Source organism: Lacerta agilis, chromosome 4 (genome assembly GCF_009819535.1).
Source record: "Lacerta agilis isolate rLacAgi1 chromosome 4, rLacAgi1.pri, whole genome shotgun sequence".
Lineage (NCBI taxonomy): Eukaryota > Metazoa > Chordata > Lepidosauria > Squamata > Lacertidae > Lacerta > Lacerta agilis.
Window position 1 is genome coordinate 25,887,930 of NC_046315.1, and position 27,557 is coordinate 25,915,486.

The 27,557-nt window shown below is 41.1% G+C and overlaps 1 protein-coding gene across 4 annotated transcripts in view; it reads right to left on the bottom strand.

The window, feature by feature from the left end:
- The window catches only part of STARD13 (StAR related lipid transfer domain containing 13), a 130,149-nt gene that overhangs the window by 20,509 nt on the left and 82,083 nt on the right, over window positions 1-27,557 (bottom strand). For 3 of the 4 annotated variants that reach the window (XM_033146488.1, XM_033146487.1, XM_033146489.1), the window contains exons 2-6: window positions 24,219-24,290; window positions 20,509-20,590; window positions 16,731-16,794; window positions 2,691-4,084; window positions 2,097-2,270 (exon numbers count right to left, since the gene is read on the bottom strand). In XM_033146488.1, the coding sequence (XP_033002379.1) occupies window positions 2,097-2,270; window positions 2,691-4,084; window positions 16,731-16,794; window positions 20,509-20,590; window positions 24,219-24,290 (1,786 nt within the window). The remainder of the gene's footprint in view (window positions 1-2,096; window positions 2,271-2,690; window positions 4,085-16,730; window positions 16,795-20,508; window positions 20,591-24,218; window positions 24,291-27,557) is intronic. The other variant, XM_033146490.1, reaches the window with a different exon arrangement.

The following is a 27,557-nucleotide window of genomic DNA, read 5'->3' on the forward strand; positions in this document are numbered from 1 at the left end:
GTAGCAAGGCAGTGACAGCAGCATCCTGGAAATCGCTGAGAACCATTTTAATATCACCCTAGTATGAACGTGTAGGAGTTTTAGTATGTCTAACAAAACTTGCATATAGTAAGTTAAGTTTATTGAAATGTGGAGTTTATTTATAAATTTGTAGAATATGAAATGTCAAGATAATATGTAACTCTATGTATTATTTTCATTGATATAATGCCTAACCAATATTGTTGCTGGTTTTTTTTTAAAAAATTAAAGGTAGGATTATTTATATATTATATTTGTATTTTACTATTATTATTTTATTTTATTTTTTGAAAAAGGAATTTACCCTCAATGTTTTTTCTTCCCAACGTTCCATGCTCTTCTATTTACTTGCCACACATTTTAGGATCTCGTAGTGGGATGGGAGTAGAGACATCACTATTCCCTGCCTAATTCTAAATTAGTTGCCGAATCAATTGACCGTTTACCCTTTAGGTAGCAAAAGAACAAAAACACTGAAACTTCTGTAATGAGAATGACAACTAACTGAACCGAAATGGCTGTAAACTGGCACTGTAATTGCTCTGGCACAGCCCCGTTAAACAGTCAGATTTGGGTTTAGACCCATGTAACATGTATTTCTAATGAAGCAAGTATTTGGCACTGTAGTGCTAATGCATTCTATCAACAAAAGGATTTCCGCTTGTGCAATGGAACTCTCCCTCTCCTTCCCCTGTGCGCCTCCTAAAACTGTTCTTGGGTTTCCCTCAACCTTCTGAAGGTTTGGGGAAGAAGCAGGGTGCGTGTGGGGAGAGAATAGGAGGGGGAAAGCTCTGTTGCACAAGTGGGAATCCTTGTACTGATGGAACGTGGTAGTTGGATGCTGCCCTTGGTCCTGAATGGAGGTGCATAGAGGTGTTGCCACCCTCTAAACATCTCTGCAGCACCACAACATGTGTTTAATGCTTAAATAGCCGAAACTTCTCTTCCTGATGAGGTAACGATCTTGGCATGGACCCTTGGACCATTAGTTCACCTCCCACAGATGGAAATAGGAAATTTTGTAATTTTAGAAATATAAAATGGGTTTTCACCATAAAAGCAAAATGAAGCTTCTGTCATTGGGTCCTTTCAGAGGTGCAGAGAGACTGGGGCTACTTCCAGATTTTGAGACCCCCCCCCCAGCCATAATAACAATAACAACAACAACAACAATAATAATTGACAGCATACCAAAAAAAGTCACCCCAAAAGGAGTGCCTTTGGGGAAGGGTCATCTAAGGTAGAGCACCTGCTTTGCATGCAGAAGGTTCCAGATTCAATCCTTGGCATCTCCAAGTAGGGTTAGGAGCATCACCTGCCTGAAACCCTGAACACCTGCTGCCAGTCAGTACAAAAAATGCTAAGCAAGACGGACCAGTGATCTGACTCAGTAGAAAGCAACTTTCTATGTTTCTTTTGAGTATAGTACTTTGTTTATATGATAGGCTAAACTTAGAAGACATGTTCACCACTATGTAATCTTGTGTCATCATGTCCTATGCATTTTTATTAATATTTAGGAACATTCTTAATACTTTAATTTGGCAAACTCTGTATCAGTTGATGACAACAACAACAAAAGAAAGTCTTTATACCAAATCCACATCTCTTATTTGCTTAAAGTCGCAACCCAAAGTTAAAAGTATCTGTGCGCCACATTTTCGTCTGTTGCGAATTAAAACAAGTTGCAAAACTTATCCAAAACTAAAATTTGAGTTTCCCTTTCAGTTTGAGGTCCAGGTGAAATGAGTCTTCCAGACCCTCCCTCTGATCAGCCCTCTCTGTGTAATCCAAACTGCCCAAGAGAGTTATCAATGTACTGTACGTTTCAAGTAAAAAAACCCACATGGTCACAAGGATGACCTCTAGACTAAATGAAATAAATAAACAGGAAAAAACTGCTGCAACAGCCATTCCTTGGCTATATCAAACGCTTCACCAAAAAGATTCCCCTATGTCAAAGTGCATATTGATGGAACAAGTTGTCTTGATTTTACGATGAACATAATTTTTAGGCTTCATCATGACAGTATGCTGAAAAAAGTGCAAATGCCTTAAACTATGTTGGTACTCACCAAGTCCAGCCATGCTTGTTTGACATGGAGTATTTTTCCATGATGGCAGTAAGTCGAAGCAGGGAAAATTTTTGCAGCAGATTTAACTGAGCAGCTGACTGACTGCTGATCTGCAGTGATCCTATGGCATGGCACAGTTGGTGAGAGATCTGAAAACTGTGCCAACGTAATCGCCTTTAGGCAAACAAAGTAAAAAACAGCAGAATAAGAAGTTTGATTATGGTGCTATGTTTGAGGCCTCTGAGAGATTTGTACTTGCAAGTATACAAGACTTCCTTCCACTGTCCATCCATACCGGTTGTTTCTAGAGACTACTCCCCACATTTAACTAACATAAAAACAAGCCATTTGAAAAAGTCTATATGTCTGAGAAACATTACAGGTATGATTAACATTCATAAAATACAAAATTTCAATTTACTTTTGCTCCAGTACATCCCATTCACAAAGAAGGTGATGCATCATCATGACCACAGGGTATAATCCAAAAACTTCATCTATCTATCTATCTATCTATCTATCTATCTATCTATCTATCATCTTTGGAACTCAGGATTTTCAAATCTATATCCAATTATTTTGAAGGGTACAAACCTGTTTGGCCTTGTAAGAGATGCTCCGACACCAGAATCTCTTCTGTCCCTAACACCAGTAGCTTCTGATTCATTGAGAGATGTCCCATCTCTGTCCATATCACTAGGTGTCGTCCGGCCATCCGATACAGAGTTCTGTTCAAAGTCTAATGCAATCTTGACTGGTGACCGGAATGATAAAGATCCACATTCACCAACGGATAGATCGTTGTTCTTCAGCTCTGGCAATATGTTTTTGGACCAGTCATCTACAGATTCTTGAAGCCCATTGACCTGCTGCAAAATGTCATCCAGATGAGGAAAGAGATTTTCCCTTTCCAAATCTAGAAGGTCTCCAGTACTGGCATATAAGTGAGAACCTGGAACGTTGTCATAAATGCTAACTCGACTCTCCTTTGGACAGATAGCAAGGGGGTTGGACTCTTTGGGTGTCGAGCACTTCTGATTGCTTAGAGAAATGCTGCCTGTCCTCCAGTTCACACGGTTGCTGCTATCTGTAGGGGAGAGGCTTTCTATGGAAAGTGCCTTGGGAAACGTTCCAGGTTTGTGGTCCTTCGGAATATGGACAACTAGGTTCTCCTGGGAATGAAATTCATTTCTACGATTCTGATCTATCACTTGCCTCAGTGCTGCTCCTGCAAGAACATCCAGGTCCTCCAGGTACATGCCGCCTCGTTTATTTGATTCATGGTATTTCCGTTCCTTTAAGGAGGGAGTACTTATGCCACTACTGCTAATCTCTGACTGGCTACTCTCACTGCTGGATTTAGCAGAGAAGGGAAACACTTGCTTCACTGTGTTTTGAGATGTTATGTTCTGGAGGTTTCCATTCCCAATTTGGACACATTGCATATCCTTTAGGGCTTTTGGCTCATGCTGAAGAACAGGTCTGCCTATCACTAAGTTACTAGTCCTTGTGGAGCATTTCAATTTTCCATGTGCCCCTTTGGCTTTGAGTGTCTCCATACGCTTCAGAAAGGTTTTAGCTCTGGTCCGTGTTAGTTTCTCATTGCCGAGGTGATGAGAGTCTTCTGGAGGATGGTAAGGGGTGGTGCCAACTGAGGTGGAGTCATGCAAAGGAGCGTTTTCTACACAATATTGTCCTGAACAGTCAAATGTCTCCCTGAGAAGGTTGCTGGCTCCAGAATGACTTCGATGGTCGCTTCCCCCACTACTCTCGCTGTGAATAGATGAGACGTCAGGCTCGCTCAGATCAGTAAGCACACTTTCACTGCTGGTGGTGATTTTCATTTTAATGTCCCCCAAGGACCCATGCTTGTCTGACTGATGAAGTAAGGTGTCAATGTCGTCCACCCGAGACCATCTGCGGCTCGTCCTTTGGAAAGTCCATTTGTTACTGATGGCACAAAGGTCTTCTTCATCAGAGTCTTCACTCTGAAAAAAGCACATAGATAAATTGAATGTCTTTCCCCTCTTAGCGTTACAGACTTTTAAAAAAAAATGTGATGCAGTTAAAGTTAAGCAGGCTGGGTGATACTGTTCTTTTTTCAAAGATAATGGATTACAGCCCTCCTTTCTTCACTTTCTAAAATTCCAATACAGGCTCTGAAATGCACAAATAGAGCTGTTTGACTGTGAAGTCAATATCCTTCAACATTAGCTCATTCAATAGATCCATTTGGAATGCACTCCCTCCCTCCCTCCCTCTTGCCCGAGAGCTTCACAAGCAAAAATCTCATGGACATTTACCAAATAAAATCACTGGGGGAATAAAATGAAACAGCTGGAACAATAAATTACGTATAATGCATTGCCATATTAATTCTAATTGGATGACCCCATCCCATGTGGCCAAGTGACATGATGTTTCTGTTCTTACTCTAATGGTAATATTAACTAATAATTAGAAAACTCAAATGTTGAGAACTGAAAACATCACTGTAGTCCCACAATAGTACCAAAGTCAAAGCATAAAGAAGGCCTATCTTGACACTATCGGGGATGTAATTGTGGGCACCTCATCAAGTGCAACAACTGGTGGACCCAGATGCACATCCCTGTTTAGTTCAATAAACTTTATACCAACACCACAATGGATTGGTTTGCATACCATATCAAACCATGGTTTAGTGCTAATTGCACAAGGATGAATGAGCCTGAGTAAACAAGCCTGTGCATGCCTCTCTCCTCCTGCGCGGCCAAGAGGACTCCACTACTGTTTAGTTTCACTTCCAACTAATCCTGTCAATATAGGACCAGAGACTGTGCTTTAAAACAAACAAAGTCCGAGTTCCGTCAGGGGAAAAGGTGGAGTGAAGCAGCAGCAGCAGCAGCAGCAGCAGCAGCAGCAGCAGCAGCAGTGCTTTGAAGTTGGCTTGTCAGAAACTTAATTCCTACAGTCAGAAAGTTAATTCCTACATAATGCTAAACTAGGAGTGTTTGAATGAAAAATGAGAAATTAAATGCTAGCAAAGTCTTGCTCCTGACTGCATGAAAGAAGGGGAGCAAAGGTTGTAAACCCAAAGCTTCACTTGAATTCATTCTAGCGCATGCTCACAGCACCAAACCACAGTTTAGTGTTACATGCAAACCAGTTCAGTGTAAATACTGTACAGGTATGTATCCTGATTCACACTTGCAACCGTCGCGGAAGGCTAGTTATATCTGGTTGTGTAATCCTGAAGCCATTTATATATAATTAAATCTCGTATCGGGAAATAACTATACATGGTTTGGTATAAATCCAGAATCCCTCTACCAACCAGCCCCAAAACATATAACCAAATATAAATAGCCCTCTTAGGCTGCAATCCTAAACAGCGCAGCTTAATTTCATGTAAACATGCATAAGACTGTGCTGCACAATGTCAAACGAACAATGGAAGATGAGAAACAGTTCACAGAGAATATGGACAGTGGGGGTGGTAATATAATATCTATACACCAAACCTACAGAAAACATGTTTTGGAAAGGGAAAACTTATGATACTGTTTAGCATCAACTAAAGTGGGTGGGAAATGAGTTCCACATTCCATCAGAAACTATGTGGGATTGTTTGTTGAACAAAAACACATTGGCTTTAAACTCAAGAGAGCTACAGTATAAGCAAAGCTATAGTAAACTAGCCACCTATGGGTACTGCACACTATCCATTATAGATGAGTGCTATTCCCGTATGCCTAACATCTAGAACTGGGAACCGTGGATCTAAATTGTGAGTTTGCACTTCAATATTTGATTCCCGCTTTTCCAACAGCAATGTTGAACGTAAGGCGGCTCACAATAATAATAAAATGGAAAAAGAGCAAATGTTACTACCACTCTAATCCTAGCAAAACCACAACAGCAAAAAAATAAAAATCAAACAATTAATATGATTTGCACATTAACATAAGAACATGAGAAACGATCCCTCTGCTGGATCAGGCCAGTTCTCACTGACCTGTGGAAAGTCTGCTACCGGGACTGAGCACTTCCCACTCCTGTGGTTTCCAGCAACTGGTATTCAGAAAGCATACTGTCCCCAGCTGTGAAACCACAGCATAGTCATTGTGGCAAGCAGCCACTGATGGCCTTGCTATGCATTCATTTGTCTCAGCCACTGAAGCCGGTGGCCATCCTTACATCTTGCGGGAGCCAACCCTATAGTTTAACTATGTCCTCCACACAGTACATAGTCTTCCCTTGTCCTTCCCATCGTTCTTATATCCAGAGATAGCGGTGTCCCGTTAACATACAAGGAAGCAGCTGCCGCTTCTGCAAAATTGTGCTTGGAATCAACTCTTTGTGGACAGAACAGTCGTACCTTGGCTCCCAAACGCCTTGGGAGTCAAACGTTCCGGCTCCGAACGATCAGAAACCAGAAGTGAGTGTTCTTGTTTTCGAACACTCTTTTGGAAGCTGAATGTCCAATGCGGCTTTCTGATGTGCCTGCGCAATTGGGAAACAATCAGAAGCCACGCCTTGCTTTCTGAACCTTTCGGAAGTCAAACGGACTTCCGGAACAGATTCCACTTGACATCCGAGGTACGTCTGTATATGGACTTTGTGGACTACACATTAATTGCCCACTGCAAAACCCCATGCTTTGCACTACATGCTGTGCGTTTATGGAACAGAATTGGCTGGAAGAATCCAATTTATTTATCTATAAAAAATATGTTCATCTCTCTATTCTTAAGAAACAAAACCAAAGCCATTTATAACAAACATACATAACTACAGTAAAAACCATGTAAAAATTTTAATCAGAGATCAACCAACTATGGCAGATGGATTTTTCTTAAATGGCTCCATAAGCTTGGCAGCACAGAGGTTTTCAGCAGATGTTAAAGGATTGAAACAGTAGGTGGCTGCTGAATTGCCATTGGCAGAGCATCCCACAGAAATGGGTTGATGACCCTAAGGGCTCTGTTTCTTGTTGCTGTCAGATGAGCCTTGCCAACTCGGAGGATGACTAACCATGCTCCTGCAAACGATCTCAGTGACTGAGCTGGAATAGAAGGGTTTTGGCCAGTCTCTAAGATACCCAGGACTTACGTTTTTCAGGGCTCTGAAAAATTCACACAATTATTTATGGACGTTGGAAACTATTGTCATCCTGGAAAGAATTCCCACTTTTAGAAGGAAAGCTTTAGCCCATAAACTGAAATCACCAGATTTTTTATTTTTATTTTAAAGACATGGGCTTGGATCCTACATAGATTAACAAAGTTTACAGTAAGTAAGTTTTCCATCCAATCTGCCCCCCTGCCCCACCTAAAAAAAAAACCTCTCTGGGGGGGGGGGTTCAGGGGCCTTCCCCGACAGTGTGGGCTGGGGATAGCTGCTGTGTGGGGTAAGGAAGGGACAGGATGCTTTCCTTCCATGAACTTCCTTTACTTAACTAATCTTCATTGTATAGGGAAGCTTTTAATGTTTCATATTTTATTATGTTTTTATACCAGTTGGAAGTGGCCCAGAGTGGCTAGGGCAACCCAGTCAGATGGGTAGGGTACAAAATATAATATAATATAATATAATATAATATAATATAATATAATATAATATAATATAATATAATATAATATAATATAATATAATATAATATAATATAATATAATATAATATAATATAATATAATATAATGTACGGAAGTGAGAGCTGGACCATCAAGAAGGCTGATCGCCGAAGAATTGATGCTTTTGAATTATGGTGCTGGAGGAGACTCTTGAGAGTCCCATGGACTGCAAGAAGATCAAACCTATCCATTCTCAAAGAAATCAGCCCTGAGTGCTCACTAGAAGGACAGATCCTGAAGTTGAGGCTCCAGTACTTTGGCCACCTCATGAGAAGAGAAGACTCCCTAGAAAAGACCCTGATGTTGGGAAAGATGGAGGGCACAAGGAGAAGGGGACGACAGAGGATGAGATGGGTGGACAGTGTTCTCGAAGCTACTAACATGAGTTTGGCCAAATTGCGAGAGGCAGTGAAGGATAGGCGTGCCTGGAGTGCTCTGGTCCATGGGGTCACGAAGAGTCGGACACGACTGAACGACTGAACAACAACAATATAATATAATATAATAATATGGCTCCAAGACTGATTTTCATTATTCTCCCCTCCCCACAACTGCCCAACCACATGCCCAACCCCACATTGCTCAGGAGGGTTCTACTGATCCTTCCTAGAGGGTTTTTCAGGAAGTGCAGTGGCTGGGAGAAGAGGGGACAGATTACGTTCCTTAGAAATAACTGGAGAGGTCAAAGTCAAATTAATGTTACGCGGATTCTTTTGTCATGTGAGCCTTCCTTCCCAGATTCTTATATAGGGCTGGATTTGACAAAATAGTTATGCTCGTGTGAGCTACTGCAATGAGTCTTGAAGCACCATGGAGCTTTCTCCCCTCTCCTCCGGCCATGCCCCCAATTTGGCTCTGGGGGTCAGCAGAACCCCAGAACATCATGTGTGAGGAGGAGAGGGTCAACTGTTTTGTCTGGCAAGTGGAAACTCTTGCACTGAGAGAATGAGTAGAGGACCCGATCTAGGCCCAATTGCTGTGCGACGCAGGGATCAGGCCTGATCTGCCCGACTCCCACTTTTCATCACCATGAGTTGCTAGACTTGCAGATACAATAGCAGCTCTGTCACTCAGTGGGTTAGGAGCACTCTGTAATATCAGACTAAGCCCATTTAAAATAGCCACTCAAATTCCCAAGAAAATTACTATCCAAAAGTAAAGGCAGCATTTTTATAAATTTATTTCAGCCAACAACCTCCAACAGCTGTACATTTTCATCCAACATGTAGAAAATCTGCAGCTTCGTCTATCACCATAATTTAGAAGTGTTTAAATTATAAACCTCCCACAATCTTATAAGGGCCCCTGCTAAAATTTGAATAAAGATAAGGTAGTAAAAATTTAAATTACCGCATCATGTTTATTCAAATTTGATGGGGACAGCAGGGATCAGATAAAATTTCTCTAAGATTGGCTAGATTGGGTCTTTGGCTCAGCAGATGATTATCTACAAACATCATGCCACACAAAAACATAAGCATTCCATTAGATAATCTGCACCTTTACTTAGCACTATTGCATGGCTCCCCAAGAATACTCTTGGGATACAGAAGTGAGGCTGTTTTGAACATTATTCTAGGGGTTCAGGGAACTTTTGATAGTCAGACGATGCTCAATTATCTCTCCACTTAAACTGAGAGATAAGAAAGGCTTTTCCCACTACTGTACATACAATCCCTTTGCACCTCCTTTTTGTGACGCAAGAGAACAAACCAGGAGGGCTTTGACAAACCGGTGTCCTGTTTTGTCTGAACCACCAAACCATTGTTGCCAGCATCAGAACAATCCAGAATATTATTGAAGTTGATTTAATATCTTGGCTTGTTCCAAAGTTGGTAACTGTAGTTTCCCAATTCAGAAAAAAACAGGAAACTATGGAGAATTAGAAGCTTCCTTGCTTAATCATGACTTGCATGAAGGGGTAATCAATGGGGTTTTGAGCATTGGGGGGGGGAGGTTCACTCATATATCAGCTTATTAAGCAGGGATGTGATCATCCAAATGCAGCCACTGTGGCTGACAATAGTGTGTGCTGGAATAATTAAAGATAATCCCAAGTTAAACAAGCTAGCTGGCAATGTAATTTGACTTTGTTCTGAAAATTATATCTAACAATAAAGAGCACAAGCCAGTTTCTATGTGTAATCAGTTGGCCCTTTCAGCTGAGAAAACTGCCAAAAATGACACTAATTGTCACCGAGCATGATGATATATTTGACTTTATTCACTAACAATACAGCTGAGATAGCAAACCATTGTCCAGTATGAAAGGAATTTGTTATCTCGCAGTGGCAATTTCACACCTGGGCTTGCTCCTTCTTGTGCATGAATATTGCCATTTTGGCTGCATAAGAACTGGCACTTGCAGAACCGAGTTCATGGTTAGCAAACGATGCACTGCAGCCTTCCAGTGCAATCTCTTGTGTGTGACAAAGGGCAAAGCTAAATGCTTTCCCACACTCCCCAGCACAGCGCTGCAATAGTCACAGGGATTATCCTGTGAAGGAGTAGTTAACGTTGCCCCCCAGGATATCCCCATGCTTGGTTCTGAGCAACTTGCTATATGGATTGCTCAGCCTTCATTGGTCCTGATAATCAGGGAGTGCCAGCACAGACTGAAACTGCACTGCAGACAGGAGTGCCTGCTCCTAGGGGCCAAGGCAGTTTAAGCCCCCACAGAGTATTTTTTGAGAGAGCTGAGCCCCCTTCAATATTCAGAGGGTGTTCAGTTCTGCCTCATGGCTCCTCATAGCATTGCACAATGTCAGGGTGTCACGCAACTTATCCACATGATGTTGCAGCATCATGTGCATGACATCATGCGGTGTCACACACAAGCCTCCTCAGTCCTCTTAAGATGGTGCCTGTGACTGCAGATGTCTGAAGCACTGACAAATTACACCTGATCCCTTGAATTTGAACCACTTGAATCAGGCCCACACAATACACAGTGTGCATTCATGTGTGGCCTATCAATGACTGCCCCCATCCCCTTTATGTCTGAATCCAAGACAATATAGTGGTCAAGAAAAGTAGCCACAGTGTTGAGTGAAGCCAAGGGCCAGGCCCATCTGTGATATTACCTTTAGAGTGGTTAAGAGTTGCACACTGATGCCTTATATCCACAAGTCCTCTGTATACAGCCAATAACTAGTGAGGTCTCGTGGTTAGAACATTGGACTTCTACTATGGAGACCCAGTTTCCAATAGCCGCTCAGCCAGGAAGCTTGACTTCACTCAACTTCTGCATCCGCTTTAAGATAAGACACATCTAGACGAGTAACAAAAGTGTGTGCACAGCTCTCCATTATGAATGAGCTGAAGGCTTAGCTCAGGAAGGCTGACAGTGTTTGCCAAATTGTAAAGGCTCAGAAAGAACGTTCTATACTTAGCATCTTTAGAGCTGGTTAAAAATAGAAGAAAACTTAATGGATTTTCCCACATTTTTCCTTCACAAGGGCTGTGACCCTACAGCTGGGGAAGGCAGTCATTCCAACTGCAGCTTTGTGTTTATCCAAATAACTTAAGGGCAAATTTTCTTCAAGGGATTTTCAAAACTTAAGAATATGCTCCAAATGAAGTTTAATGTCGGGCGCTAACAGTTTGTTATGTAGAACTATGTGTTAATTTCCCCACTGATTTCAATTGGATTACAGATTTGCCTCATCTTCTCTCCCAGAATGCCTTGCAGTGACCCATTTATATCTTCCATCTTTGATTGGCCTTCAGTGCTAGGCTATTCAGCAACTTAATTGACTGCTGTTTTTCTGAGACATTCAAGGAGATGTGGACTATAACTGTTCCAAGCTTTCTAACCATCAGTGCTTGCTTGGCTTTATGCCCCAGACATAATAAATGGCAAATAGAGTTGTTAAGAGAGGCAGTAACCATTATGTGAAGATATATTTTCCGTCCTTACAGATATGCAGTAGAAGAGAGAACTATAAAATAACTGTGAGTCACTGCCTAACAGTATTTTTTTTTTTTTTTGGTCTGCTGTTTGGAGGCCACAACCAAACAGCAGCTTCCGCTGGGGGGACTGTAGCACTAAGCAGGAAGGGGGGGGGATGGTATCTTGAGGAAGAGGCACCAGGTAGCTAATACCACAGCTGACTATAACACCTGCATCTCATAATGTGGACTGCACATGTTAGGAGTGTTTATCCAGTGTATATGCCACTTGCAACCTTCTCCATCCTGACGCACCCCATGTTACCAACATTCTAGCATTCTTTCCAATTCTGCATATTTGCCTCCTTGTCTACATTGTAAGATAATACTTTTCTGGTCTTTGCTTTTATTTATTTTTACTTTTCTGGTCTTTGCTTTTATCTTTTTTGTTCTCATTTGCAGTTGCCTTCATTTGTTCTCAGTTATGTCAACACTGATTGGCTACGCTTGAAATTCTATGAACACTTACATGGGAGCAAGTTCTACATCAAGACTTACTACATTGTGGCATCCCTTTATCTACGAGGTGATTGCTGATTGGCTACGATCATCAATGCGACTAATCGCAGGAGGAGAAAGAGCCATTTCAGTTACACACACACACACACACACACACACAATAAAAGAACACGTTGCTGTCTTAGATTTTTTAGAACTCTAAAATTTGACACAGGGAGGCCGTTGAGACCAAGTGCCTACGATAAAGAGACATGTGAAACAAGCCATCAGGTCACAGTGCTTTCCTTAGCCACAACTCAAGTGTCAGACAAGCATACCAGCAAATCAAAAGTTGCTCAAGTTCACCCGTCTTACCTCTCCCTGCCTGCTCACTCCTGCTGTTGTTTCCAGCTGGAGAAATTTTAAACAGCACTCCAGAGCGGAGGGTCTGAAATGGAAGCAGCACATTCTCCTCCGTATTTAGGAACCTGGGTGCAGGGCACTTTGCTAACTTTTTCCAACAGGAAGAGGAGGCGGAGGAGACAACCGTAGGCAAGTGAAGGCATGAGCAGGCAGATGGGGCCAAGGCAGATGCCAACATTCAATCTGCCGGTATGCTCATCTGAGGCTTGGGGTTGCAGAACTATGAAGACACATTTTATCTGAAGTGTGTTTAAGACTGGGGTCCTAAACTACCAGTCCTGAAAGGGAGTGAGGAGGGAAGGGAGGTGTTTCATTTCAAATTAGGCCAGACCCAATGACGTCCATCTTAGGTCCAGCTGAGAAAAAATGGGGATGCACCCCATTCCATTATCCTCCGTTGTCTCCTACCCCATTCTAAGCACTGCCACCGTCAGTAACACCACTGAGAAGAATTAATCAAGCCTCCTGAGAGACAATCAGATGTGAGCAATGTTTCTTAAGGCAATGTACAACACTATGCTAACTACTGATTAGAAAGTGCCCCTGGGAGGGGAGTGCCTTGTAAATAAAAGGTTGTTGGCTCTGTTACAAAATTCCCCATATCACAAGACATTTTCTGCATTCCTTGCTGAAACCCCTTAAGCCTTAAATAATGCCTGTATTACACAAGGAGGCTGTAAACATGACGAGCTTTATTTTAATAAGTCAGCGCACACACACAAAAATTGGAAGAATGTTATTGGCTTTTTATCTGGCAGCGGATCATGTCCTATGGTCACATGGCACCAGACTACACCATGAGGCAAGTACCTTCTTAACTAGGCAACATGTATTTTGCCCTTGCATTTCGAGAAGCCTGTTGAGAATTGTTCTTTTGTCAAAGTCTCTCTCCCACAGTTTCTGCTATGCAAGTGCGTTCTATACTCTGGAATATTTCTGAGCAGAAGACAACAGCGGGCAGGAGGAAGTGGATTGAAAGTCAGCAAAAAGAGAGAGACTGCATTTCAAAGTGCTGGTGAATATTTATTAATAGCACAACATATTTCAGCCAAGAGGCCTTATTCAGAGGCTCTCTCTAACAGACAGACAACAAACATAAGTGTAACAATCAGTTGCGCATGGCATGGTAGAGTGCTGCTGCTCCCCTGACCTCCAGTGGGTCACAGGGGGGTTGGCAGGGTGCAAACGCACCAGTAGGAGCACTGGACTGGCTGTGCTGGTGAGTTTTCAGTGTGTGAACCTCACCACGGCTGCGTCCCTCCCCCTCTACTGGCAAGCAGTAGCGACACAATTAACTGGAGGTCAGGTGAGCAGCGCAGTGCCGTCCCCTACAGAACAATGGTGTTGATATCAATATCAATATCTATCTATCTATCTATCTATCTATCTATCTATCTATATCTCCTTAAAAACACCACAAGGCTTGTAACTTTTCTATAAAATTAAGCATGCTGAAATCCAAGTTACACAAATATTTATTTATAATGGTGGTATTACATGAAGTCATTAGGAGTGGTCATTAGGAGTTTCAGGGCAAGGTTGACCATTGGCATGTTGATAATACTCAACTGTTTCTCCATAACATCTGAATCGGGAGAGGCTGTGGAGTCCCTGGGCCATTGCTTGGGCGCAGCGGTGAAATGGATGAGAAAAATCTAGCTGTGCGCTTTTCAGCGCCTGCTAAAAACATTCTTGTTTAGGCAAGCCTACCCAGATGCTTAGAAAGCTGAGGTAATTTTAAAGTATGGTTGTTGTTTTTTCCTTGATTCTCTTGTTTAATACTTTTGTAAACCATTTTGAGGCTTTCACAATCAAGTGCTGCATAAATTTTATAAAAATCTTCTAAAAACACTTTAGAGACTTCAAGACATGCCTATCTGGAGCTATTTAAAAACATTTAATTCACATATAGCTCAGTTGCTGGAGCATGAGACTCTTAATTTTAGGGTTGCGGGTTTGAGTCCCATGTTGCAGGGAGTTGGACTAGAATGATCTGTGTGGTCCCTTTTCAAGTCTACAGTTCTATGATTCCACGATATACTTGAACAGATAGCTGGACAATATCTTCTTCAATAACTTGAGTGCAATGACATTGGTAATGATCCCCAGCTTTAAAAGACATTGGTGGCAGCTCAATTCTACATCAGAAATACAATTATGTGCTTTTTCTTGATGCTCCCTGTTAAGCTGGGCATTTGATGATGATCCCTGGCTGTCAAAAATTGTAACCGATATGTACTTTACAAGAAGACCATGCATTTGCATTTTAGTGTGAGATATGCCTGCGCCACTGCATTTGAATGGTTTAAGAAGATGTTGTCCAGATACCTGTAAGGTATATTTGAGTAATATAGTTTCAAATAGCTGCAGATACGCATGTACTAAAGTTTATAGTAAAGCGTTTTACGAGTAAGCTTTTTTAATTGCACACATTTTTGTAAATTTATTTTGGCATGTTTATTGTTTTTAAAAAGCTCTTTGGGGTGCTTTTCAGGCTATTAGTATATTTAACATTGGCATCATGTTTTTAGGCCCTTATTACTACAACTGTTACTACTACTGCATTTGTATTGTACTTTGTTGAAAGCGCCTGGGTGAACCCTTTGGACCGAAATGCATTAGGCTGTAAATAAGTTCTTTCAGCGCCTTAAAATGTGGCCTCTCCTTTGGGAAGTTTCTTTGATGGTTGCTTCCTGGTGTGTTTTAGAAAGATAGCTGTCACATAGTTATGGGGGTTATAATAATGATGTAGGGCCTTCATCTGAAGTCAAAGATTTCCTTTTGACCCAGTGCTGTTGCGTTATGTGTGCAGAATCTGTGCGTCCTTCTGGTGAATTTTAATTTGCCAGGTGATGCAAGGCAATGGCTAGTTATGATCTTCTCCTCTCACATTTCCTTACAACAGGACACTTTAAACAATGCCAAATATACAAGCCAGTTCCTAACCACTACCGTATTTTTCCGCTCCATAGGACGCTTCGGACCATAGGGCGCACCTCGTTTTTAGAGGAGGAAACAAGGGGAAAAATATTTTTCTGGTTTTCCTCCTCTAAAACCCATGGTTTTTTTTTTTTGAGAATCAGCTCAAAGTTTTACAGCTTTTTTTTTTTTTTTTGCAAAGGATCAGTTCAGATTTGTGCAGCTTTTGCAAAGGGGGAAAAGCATTGCTTACAAAACAGTAAGCACCAGTACAGACCAGTAAGCACCAGTAGAAGCCAGTACGCACCAGCAAGTAATAGGAAGCAAGAGGAAAGCAAACCAGTAGAAACCAGTAAGCACCAGTACAAACCAGTACAGACCAGTAAGCACCAGTACAAACCAGTACGCACCAGCAAGCAATAGGAAGCAAGAGGAACACAAACCAGTAGAAACCAGTAAGCACCAGTACAAACCAGTACAGACCAGTAAGCACCAGTACAAACCAGTACGCACCAGCAAGCAATAGGAAGCAAGAGGAACGCAAACCAGTACAAACCAGTAAGCACCAGTAGAAACCAGTACAGACCAGTAAGCACCAGTACAAACCAGTACAGACCAGTAAGCACCAGCAGGTAATAGGAAACAAGAGGAAAGTAAACCAGTACAAACCAGTAAGCACCAGTACAAACCAGTACAGACCAGTAAGCACCAGCAAGTAATAGAAAGCAAGAGGAAAGCAAACCAGTACAAACCAGTAAGCACCAGTAGGTAATAGGAAGCAAGAAGAAAGCAAACCAGTAAGCATCAGCAAGTAATAGAAAGCAAGAGGAAAAGTAACAGAAAGCCCCAAATGGCTGAAAAACTCAATTTCCCAGGATCCTCAGCCCTTGCAAAGGAACTACTATGCAAAGGGCCTGGGCGGGGCAGGAAGGGAGCTAGCTCCCTTATCTCCCTCCTGATCTCCTGCAATCAGCTGTTGAGCGGGTTCCTTTCAACACTCTCTTTCCCTCTTGTTAGCCTTTAGCTCTTTCTAAAACAGAAAAAGCAGGATCTGCCTTTCCCCCCTGGGCAATTTGGCTCCAGGGACCATGCATTCGCTCCATAAGACGCACAGACATTTCCCCTTACTTTTCAGCAGGAAAAAAGTGCGTCTTATGGAGCAAAAAATACGGTAGTTCATGGGGTATTAGCGCTTAAGTGTTTAAGCCTGAGATCAATCCTAGCTGTAATTTTAGGAGGTTTCAAAAGCCCTGGACTACAGAGACATTTCCAAATCCATAGTTACTTGCCTTCTTCCTTTGGAAGTTCACATCGAGTTTCATTGAGGCGCACTTGTTCAGTGTGTTCAGACGTCTAGAAGCAAAGCAAACCCAAAGATTAGCATCTCATGAATCAACTGGCCCTTTATGACCATGGGCATTTCTCCCATTCTCTCTCTTTATGGACAGAACTTCAAACAACTTCCTGTAAAGATAGACTGGTAGTGAAATATGCAGTGCTAATTCCCATCCACAAGACTGGGGTACAGAAATATGTATATACAGTGGTACCTTGGTTGTCGAATGGCTTGGCTCCCGAACAAATTGGCTCCCGAATGCCACAAACCTGGAAGTAAGTGTTACAGTTTGCGAATGTTTTCTTGAAGCCAAACATCCAATGCAGCTTCCGTAGTTTCCGATTGAGTGCAGGAAGCTCCTGCAGCCAATTGGAAGCCGCACCTTGGTTTCTGAATGGTTCCGGGAGTTGAACGGACTCCCAGAATGGATTAAGTTCGACAATCAAGGTACCACTGTATCTGCAATTTAGATAATGTAGCAACTAGCTTGGTGGCTTGAGAACGGGATACCTATCATCACAACCAAAAATGGAATTTTGAGACAAATCCCATGTTCTTTGTCACTCTACCCAGCTCAGGACCACAATATCTCAAGGACCGCCTCTTTCCATATGAACCTACCCAGACCCTGAGATTATCTTCTGAGGCCCTTCTTTGTGTGCCTCCTCCTTGAGAGGTCCAGAGGGTGACAACACAAGAATGGGACTTCTCTGCAGTGTCTCCTGTCTGTGGAATGCTCTCCCCAGGGAGGTTCTCCTGGCGCCTTCATTATACACCTTTAGGCGCCAGACAAAAACGTTTCTTTTTAACCAGGCCTTTGGTTGATTTCATTGACACCTTGTGCCCTTTTAAAATGTGGTTTTCTTTGGGGGGGGTTTATTGGGTTGATGTTGTTTTATTTTTATTGTGTATTTTGTGGTTTTATATTTTGAATTTATTCTGTGAACCGCCCTGAGACCTTCAAGTACAGGGCGGTATATAAATTCAATAAATAAAAATAATAAATACCCCTGCCCACCTGCCTGAGTCTTATAGATTGTCATAACCTGAAGGGCATTTACACAATCCTAGTATTAGAAAGAAAATGAAATAAACACTGGGCTGCAACAGGAAATCGAAATTAGCAGCAATGCTCTATCTAAATAATGAAATAATTGTCTGTACCTCTAATTTCTCACTACAATATGAAGCAATAAACATGAACAAAAATGCACAGATTGCAGTTGGATTTATTTTTAAGAACAAGACTTTAAAAACAAACAAACACATAATTTCTACAGTACCTCTTAAACTAAACTCAATGTTGGAAACAGGCAATATTGGGGAAGAATGGAAAGTGGCATGTTGTCTTTGGGGTATACATATTCCTGTTGTATTTCTAGTCAAAATATTTTGTAGATTTTAGAAACACTACAAACCTTGGTGGTCGGGGAAATATTTGTTTATTAGAGGTGATATATAGGATAAGCTGCACCCCACAGGCAATTAGGTCTCTCTCAAACCACTTTTAACATGCACACACAAAAAGCATTATCATTTAACTCTGACCTCAGCTCTATGTAGCTTCAGCAGAAGAGCTCCTTGCTCTTGCAAGAGTCCTATGGTGTAACCATGGTCTTCATAGCTTTCAATCAAATAACCTGTTTTCTATAGACCCCATCAATGATGTCACTTTTATCAGTGAACTAATCTCATAGAGTTCTCAGCTACTTGAAAACAGCAATACTTTCCTGTCCACATTTTGCTCCAATATTTTCCTTAAAAGATAACTCCTTTCCTTAAGACTCAAGGTTACATTTTTGTGAAGTCTGTGACCAATTTCCCGCTTACTAATTTAGCTATCCACATTTTAAAGCAGAAAGATGATGACATATCTTCTGGGGTCCTTCCAGCATTTGAAACAGATTGTTCCAATGAAATGAAAGGTTTAATGGTTGTCTTTATGTCTCCAGGGTCTCCAATTAAATACAGCCTGCCTGGATTTCTCGCACCCTCTTGACGTGCCAATGGCAGAAGACAGAATTCTCCATCTGTGTACATCTGTCATTGGAATAAGAGTAAAAACCTTGGCAAGAGTAATTCCAAACCCAGAAACAATAGTTAATGATATTTTGATCAATGACGAAAGCTTGTTTTTGTGCGTTATGTTTTGGACTCTGTTGGAAGCTGTTTCCTACAAGTACAAAAATATGAATCAATAGCAACATTCATTATATGCATGAAATATATAATTGTGAAAAATGCAACACGAGTAGGGGCCTGATTCATAGAATCATAGAACTATAGAGCTGGAAGGATAATCTAGTCCTGTAAAGCAGGAATCTCAGCTAAAGCATCCATGACAGATGGCTATCCAACCTTTGATTGAGATTGTTGCTTGCCTGAATTTTGCTAGTAGAAGCTACAGCCATGCCAGTGTGTACCCGTTCATAAATAATGCTCAAAGTGTTGTGTTTTTTTTTTAAAAAGAAACTTGAGAGCTTAAATTAGCCATAAGACCTAGAACAAGTTCGATATGGAGTTCAATTATACCGCAGAAAAGCCTTGAGATCGAAGAGGAAAATGTCTAGACTCTTTGTCCACTCTCAAAAGCCACATGGCCCATAAAAAGGTAAAGGGTAAAAGGACCCCTGACCATTAGGTCCAGACACGGATAACTCTGGGGTTGCAGCGCTCATCTCGCTTTATTGGCCGAGGGAGCCGGCGTACAGCTTCCGGGTCATGTGGCCAGCATGACAAAGCCGCTTCTGGCGAACCAGAGCAGTGCACGGAAACGTCGTTTACCTTCCTGCCGGAGCAGGACCTATTTATCTACTTGCACTTTGACGTGCTTTCGAACTGCTAAGTTGGCAGGAGCAGGGACCGAGCAACGGGAGGTCACCCCGTCACGGGGATTTGAACTGCCGACCTTCTGATCGACAAGCTCTAGGCTCTGTGGTTTAACCCACAGCACCACCCGCATGGCCCATACTAATGTAATGTAGAGTAAAATCTCCAAAAACCAGGCTGCCTTCTGGGTGGCCTTTTGCCCTTCTTCCTTGTTATTTTCTGACACCTTAAAATTGATCAGAATCCTAACTCCCTATGACTCCAGTCTGCAGCTGTTACTGAGCAGCTGCAAAGGAATTTGGCCAAGGGCATGTCCAGGTCACAGGCAGTAAATGCAGTGCTGTGCCCAGGGTACACTTGCAGCAATACTGGAGGTCTCCTGCATCAGTGCAACTCTGCGATGATTAAGTTTCCTTTGCAGCAAGACACAATGGCTTTGGGGAAATGCTCTTGGCCACTTCAATGGCAATGGTTTACCCAAGTGTATGAGTAGGAAGGGTATGATTCTCAGCAAAGAACTTCTAGTCTACCCTTTCGCTGCAGCAACTGCCCTCCTACCCTGGCTGATTTCTCCTACAATGCACCAAAGGTGGGCCTGGTATCTTGGATGGAGGAAAAGTGGGGTGCTGAAAAAGGTGGGTGGTGGTCGTGGTGGTAGAAGAATTAAGCATCCTACTCCTGCCCACCACTTCTGGACACCAAACCTCACCTTCTCCTTTGCAGGGGATCAGAGTACTCACTCTAGCACACAAACCAGGCTCTCCCTCAACCTGGCCTTATCATCTCCTTCACAGAGATGTTGTTGGGAGGCAGGGATAATACACCAAACAATGTTGTCTGCATCCTTTGCAGCGCTATAAACTCCATAATAAATTATAACAAGTATTAAAAATGCACTTTACCTACAAAGAGGTTCTACAAGATCCTTGTCAAGAAAATCATGGTCTTTCTTTACAGCAGCAATGTCAATAGGAAACTGGGAATCTACAAGAGAAGAAGCACCTGTTACTGGAGTGGGAAACACATTTTCTTCCAAGAGGAGCTGAATGTGATTCCAGACTAAATTGGAAACAGAAGGGGGAAACCAAAATCTCCTCCACATTTAATTTCTGATGATATCACTTCCTTTTCCAAGTTCAAATGGAGTTGTTGAAATGTGTCAACTAAGGTAACATCAGCATGTCATCATCCAACTACAGTAATAAATCAGATGGTTTACATTTCAGTCTCCTAATATCAAAGCAATACTGATCAGTACCACAGTTGTTGACCATTCCAGCCTTCCCCAACTTGGTGCACTCCATATATTGTTGGACTACAACTACCATCATCCCTGACCTTTAGCCTTGCTGGCTGGGGATGATAGGAATTGTAGTCCAAACCCCACTCCCTTCATTAAGCAGCTAACAATAAAGATATTATGAATGCTGTTAACCTATTTTTATTTTTAAACAGAAATATAACAAGTGTTTCCCTTTTTCACAGACTTGTAGACAAACCACTTAGTAGCATTATGAGTGAAGAATTGCAGTTAAAAAAAGTGAATAAGAGTCTGTGGCTATAGTGACCCTGGTGAGAGGCTTTCATATTTTCTCCTTAAATGCAACCACAATCCAAATCAACCCCTTTCTTTCTTTTTGCATTGTAAGAAAAACCTGCATTTGGGCAACTGGGGGATTTTTCTTACAATACAGCTGTGGGTTTTCTGATTCAGGCAAAGTCTGCAGGGTGTAGGACAAAGGATTAAAGCCCTCCCAACAACCACACTAAGGTTCCAGTCCAGATTGTGTCCCCCCCAACTCCCTGCACCTCGTATTACTTTAAAAAACAACAACAAAAATTTGTGCAATTTCCAATTGTGTGGAAGGGACATCATTTGGTTGGGGCTTCATTTGTTTTAAGGTCCAGATGTAGCCCTTCATAGCCCAACATGGAAACCAACAAGACAAAAGGTATGACATTGTTAACAACAAGTGGCACAACACTTCCCCTCCACTCAGCTGTCTTTAATTTTAAAAGGGCAATGTTACATTTTTTTGGAAAAGTCATTTGAAGAGAGCGCCCCCTGCTGTGCCACACAGCTCTTAAAACTATAACCAACTATCAGCTGAGACAAACGCTCTCTTCACACAGCAATGAAACACAGTACAGTGGTGCCTCGCAAGACGAAATTAATTCGTTCCACGAGTTGTTTCGTATTGCGAAAAATTCGTCTTGCGAAGCACGGTTTCCCATAGGAATGCATTGAAATTTTCATCTTGCGAAGCACGACCATAGAAAAATTCGTTTTGCGAGTCACCTTAAAAAAATCGCAAAACCCTTTCGTCTAGCGAGTTTTTCGTTGTGCGAGGCATTCGTCTTGTGAGGTACCACTGTATCATGAACTCCCAGCCTTACTGTAAGTTATATAGTACAGACTCGCCCTGTATATCCCACCTGTCAGTCCCTGCCAGGATCCCCCACGGTAGTTCACAAAAATTTAGAATACACAGTCCGTGAAACAATACAGAAAATGAGCCAAATCCTGTACCATTGAAACCAGATATTGCAATGACAGAATGGTAGGGGGTGGGCGACTAAAGCAAACCAACCAAGGTTTTGGGAAGCAGTCAATATGCTAATGGACAAGGGGCCAACCACCTTGGTGTCACAGCAGAAAACACCTTGTCCTGTATCCCAACCAAACAGACTTCGTATTTGCAATGGGATTCACAGAGGGCCTCCTAATGAATTACCGTATTTTTCCGTCCATAAGACGCCCCCATGTATAAGACACCCCCTATTTGGGGGGACTCAAGATTGTCGCCAATCCACCCTCAGCACTATCCGTATATAAGATGCCCCCTAATTTTTGACATTATTTTTAAGGGGGGAACCTTGTCTTATACACGGGAAAATACAGTAAGTGGGAGAAAGAGGTCGTTCAAATTGTTTGGCCCCAAAGCATTTAGTGATTTATAAGTAATGTTTATTTATTTGATTCATAAAATTTATACACCTATTGATTGTAAAAAAAAGCGCCTCAAAAAAGTTTACAAAGAGGGGAGAAAAACAATAAAATTATTGGATGCACTATTTTTCACTAGCTGAAATTTGCGAAGATTATATTTATTCAGTTCATTTCTATACCGCTATATATTTTTAAGGGAAAAAAATCTCTAAGCGGCTACAAACATCAAATAAAATAATCCAGAATAAAACATTATTGAAGGAAAGTCAAATATAAAGTATACATTCAAGGCATCACAAATTAACGGGAAACTAAAATGTTATCTTCAAGATTTCAAAATAAAACATGACAAAGGAGATCAACTACAGAGTGCACATTTATCACAGCAAAATTATTTCAAAAGAAAACATTACCAAGGAAAGTCAAATATAAAATATGTATTTAAAACAGCATAATTAACAAGAGAATAACATACTGTAGGTTTTGTGTCATTTTAAAAAAAACAACATACTTTCATTTTAAAGTTTATTATTGCTTATATTTTGATTTAGATTTATATGGGGCCACCAAAATCTTTTTTTTTTAATAAGATTTTATTCTTTTATCATAAAACAAAACAAAACAAGAACAACATTACATAAACACAGTAAAAACATAAAACACAATCAACAATAAAAAACACAACAATACCATACAAAATAAAAAGAAAACTTATACATACCTTACCAAAACCTTATCTTAATTTCTGAACTTGTTTTATACTTCTTAAGGGGGGACTTCCCCTGGTCCCTCCTCTGTCTTCAAATACATATATACTTTTTAGGTAGCTTCATTTCTTTCCCCATTGACTTATACTCAATATCCTAATGTTCTTCACATTTATCTAAACCAATAAATTTCTTAGCTTGTGTTCTGTATCTTATCAACTTCTTATACAGATAAATCTAACATATCAAAATTTTTCTCTAAACCCATTATAACTAATCTTAAACTTCTAAAGCCGATTCTTTTATATATTTCTGCACAAATATTCAAACATTCAATTTAGCATGCTTAACTAAATAGTCCTTGAATTTCTTCCAATCTTGCGACACCTTCTCCTCCCTCTGGTCCCGGATTCTGGCGGTCAGATCTGCGAGCTCCATGTACTCCATCAGCTTCATCTGCCATTCTTCAATTGTCGGTATCTCTTCACCCTTCCAAGTTCTTGCCAATAAAATTCTAGCCGCTGTCGTGGCATACATTAAAAAAACTCTATCCTGACTGGGTATCTCTTCGTTGGTCATGCTCAAAAGAAATGCCTCTGGTTTCTCAAAATCTTTTAAATGCTTAGGGCTTCTATGGTCTTAATCTGGCCCTGTGACTACCTGTTTCCCCAGAAGCAAAACAGGGCCCACAAGCATCCCAAACTGAGAACATGGTCTTTAAGTAAAGTACAAAATAGGATTGTACCCTGGGTTGCTTCTCCTATTGACCAAAACAGCAAATCTGTTTTGCCTGGATAAAGTCTAAAAAAGATTGTTCTATCTGCTTTGGAAGATGGTAAATGTTGTTGGTTCAGTGCTGAGGCACTGAATTGAACATGATGCCCTCCCCACCAGCAAGACTACCCCTACAATTTGAGAAAAGTGGAGCAGTTGTCACACTGCCCCAAAAACATACCTTCGTACAGTTGTGCATACTGTGGGAATCCAGCAGCTCGCAACCAGTCACAGGCCTCCTTCGCCTCAATTTCTGGGTAAGAAAAAATTGAAAGTGTTAATATTGAGTTTGATCCCTTTGGTATTTTTAGGCCACAATTAACAGAAATACAGCTCACAACGCAAGGTTCTGTCACAAATGTGACGGCCCAAAGCATTTTGATTTTGTATCAAAGTGACTTTTATCTGTATCCTTTCATACTAAATTTAGTTCTGTTTTTAAAAAGTCAGATCCACAAATTTTGGATTTTCAAAATAATAATAATAATTGGCTTTTCATACCAATCATGCCATAATTTCAGCAACCTGGGGAGAAAACACATTTTGCTCGATAAAACCACGCAACTTCCCTATGATAGACATATACGGTAAATCCAGGTTTTGCATGGATTCTTTATCAGGTCACATAATTTTTTTTTATATCAAACCTATTTTTTAAAAAGTAACTTCCACCAATCTCCTGTTAGTACATTGAGTTCTCGTTTTGACATCATGATAAATCATCAGACTGCACTTGGACATCATTATAAATAATAATTCATTGAGATGGGAATGAGCTGCAGCAAACCTTGGGCTCAAGTGCTCTCTTTCCCCTCTTCTAGCCCAGTCAAGAGGAAGGCTTCACAAACAGTAGCTTCATTTTTTAAAACCACAATGTAAATCATAGCTGTCAACTTTTCCCTTTTCTTGCAAGGAATCCTATTCGGAATAAGGGAATTTCCCTTAAAAAAAGGGAAAGGTTGACAGCTATGATGTAAATGTCATGTCTGAACCCTAAACCTTGGTTAGTCTGAACTACGGTTGGTTGAAACAAACCAACAGCATAATCAATAGTTTGAAGTTGGCTTTTTCAAACAAACCATAGTTAAAATTAAACCAAGATTGTTAGGTTCAGGCAAAACAATTAACTGTGAGGGCTGAGGAGGGAGCTTGTTGTTGGTTTTCACAGCACCTGAAAGCAGTTTACACGACACTCTTAACAACAGTGTAGCTCTTAACTGCCACACACCTGAGAACTGAAAAGGTGATAGCTCCACCATGATCCAATATTTTTCATTACATATTTGGCAAAAAGATAAAATGTGCATCATCATCATCATCATCACATTCCACCTATTTTAAATCCAGGTTTACAGAACAAATAAACTGTACAATTCCCAACAGCTGTATCCACAGTGGATTATATTTTAGGTTCCAATTTTTGTCACATCTGCAAAACACTCTTGTGTTGTGGGGAAAGAAATCTCCAAACCGTTTAACTTCTGTGCGGTTCGTAATTAGACTTGGGTATACATGAGCAATTTTTGGGTAGTAAGTTTTATTAGACTGTAAGCATACGGGTAACGTCATGTCCCTTTTAACTTTTGTGCAGCAATTGAGGTATAAGTAATAAATAACGATGAAGAGTTCCTGGGAGAGGTGAAAACTCTTGTAAAACTTTATCAACACTTCTTTTTTTAACCAAAATATTCTTATGTCTCCTTTCAACCAGTGCAACTCAGTGACTATGCTAGCAGAATGTGTCTGTGTGTGAGAGAAAGCGAGTGTGTGGGGCTATTTTAATGCACACAGCTAGGAATCAGTGAATCAATAAAATGTGTGAAAGAGTCTCATCCCTGGACTGATGAAGGATCCACACTGAGTAAAAGATCCTTGAGTGCTGTCACTTGACTGCACAAATAGTTCTATCAGCATGCCATGCATCACATCTTAAGGAGTGTGGAGTCAACCCTGTCTCTTTTGAACTAGTGCAATATTGCTCTTGCAAAAGGAGGTAGGAAAGGCTTTTAACAAGGATATGTGATTGAGCCAAGTGGCTCGGCTGAATTTACTTTTCTACATAGGGTTTTGTTATTGCTGTCAAAAATGAAAATGAAAACCAATGCTTTCTTGTTCCAAAGCAGATACAGTGGGGGATAAGATTCCATGTCATTGGAACGTTTCCGTAAGTGTCCCAGAAACGATGCATAGGCATCTCTGAACAACCACATGATAACTTGTAGTGCTGTTTTTTTAAGCTAAATAAATAAATAATCTCATATAAACACCTCAAAGGTTAAATTGAAATGAGTGCATGTATGTTGTATCGTGCACGCTCAATTGAATCCTGGTAATGAGATTTTCAAATACAGAAAGCATTAAAATGATTTCACACCCTGCGATGCAATTAGTAAAACAATGATTCGAAGAAATATGACTTCCAAAGTGGCATTTCTGTTTGTTCTTGGACCCTTTGCAGAATGTAACAGCACCAGTAGGACTCCAACAAATACAGCAATTTGGTTTTTCTTAAACCCTCTTTCGTTGTGACTCATGGGCAGCCAGACCTCCATTGTAGCTGTCACTGGGTAACCACGTACCTATCAGCCCTGTATATAAAGGAGTTTAGAGGATATTCACACAGTCTTTTGCCTTGCTTAAAGGTGATTTGTGAATGGAAAAATAACTGTGTGTGCGCACACATGCACGGGAGCAGAGGAGTAGGAGGAATAGTAGTAGTTTGGATTTGATATCCCGCTTTATCACTACCCTAAGGAGTCTCAAAGCGGCTAACAATCTCCTTTCCCTTCCTCCCCCACAACAAACACTCTGTGAGGTGAGTGGGGCTGAGAGACTTCAAAGAAGTGGATGACCACTGACGCTTCTGGCTGCGGATGACGGAGGCTGAGATCCAAACATCCATCTGGATGGCACCAGACTGGTGATGCCTGCAGAATACAACCCATCAGCTTCCATCCTACCTCAATATTCTTTCAAGCATATACTTCTATGAATATCTGAACGAACACTAGCCCAATAACGCATAAATGGTTAACACAGTAATAAAGACAAAAATCTGAATGGGCCTGAGAACTCAAGCACTTTGAAGATAAATCAAATGAAGGCTTCCCAACTGAGAAGAGCTACCATTCTAATCAACACTACAATCATTTCTCTTTAAAGCATCCTTAAGCTTAAATTGGTTCCCTTGGATACATCCTGATTATGCAGATTTCCCAGCTAAGACTACAGTACTGAGACTGCACAGTTATGAGCCACAACATTAAAAGCAAATGTGCATATTCCTGTCTTGGGAACAGTAATGGGTCGCGTCCCACACCCCCCCCCCCCGGAAAAAGATGATGCAATAAAACATTTGCAAAAGCAGCAGGATAGCATAAGGAGTCTCTTTTTTCCTACATTTGTTTTATGTAGACTTTAGTTACAGTACCTGCTCCAGAAAATCCCAGTTCTAGGAAGCTTCAGGTGATAAGCCTATGGCAATGGGGCCTGGTGTCCAATAGGAAGACAGGGAGATCAA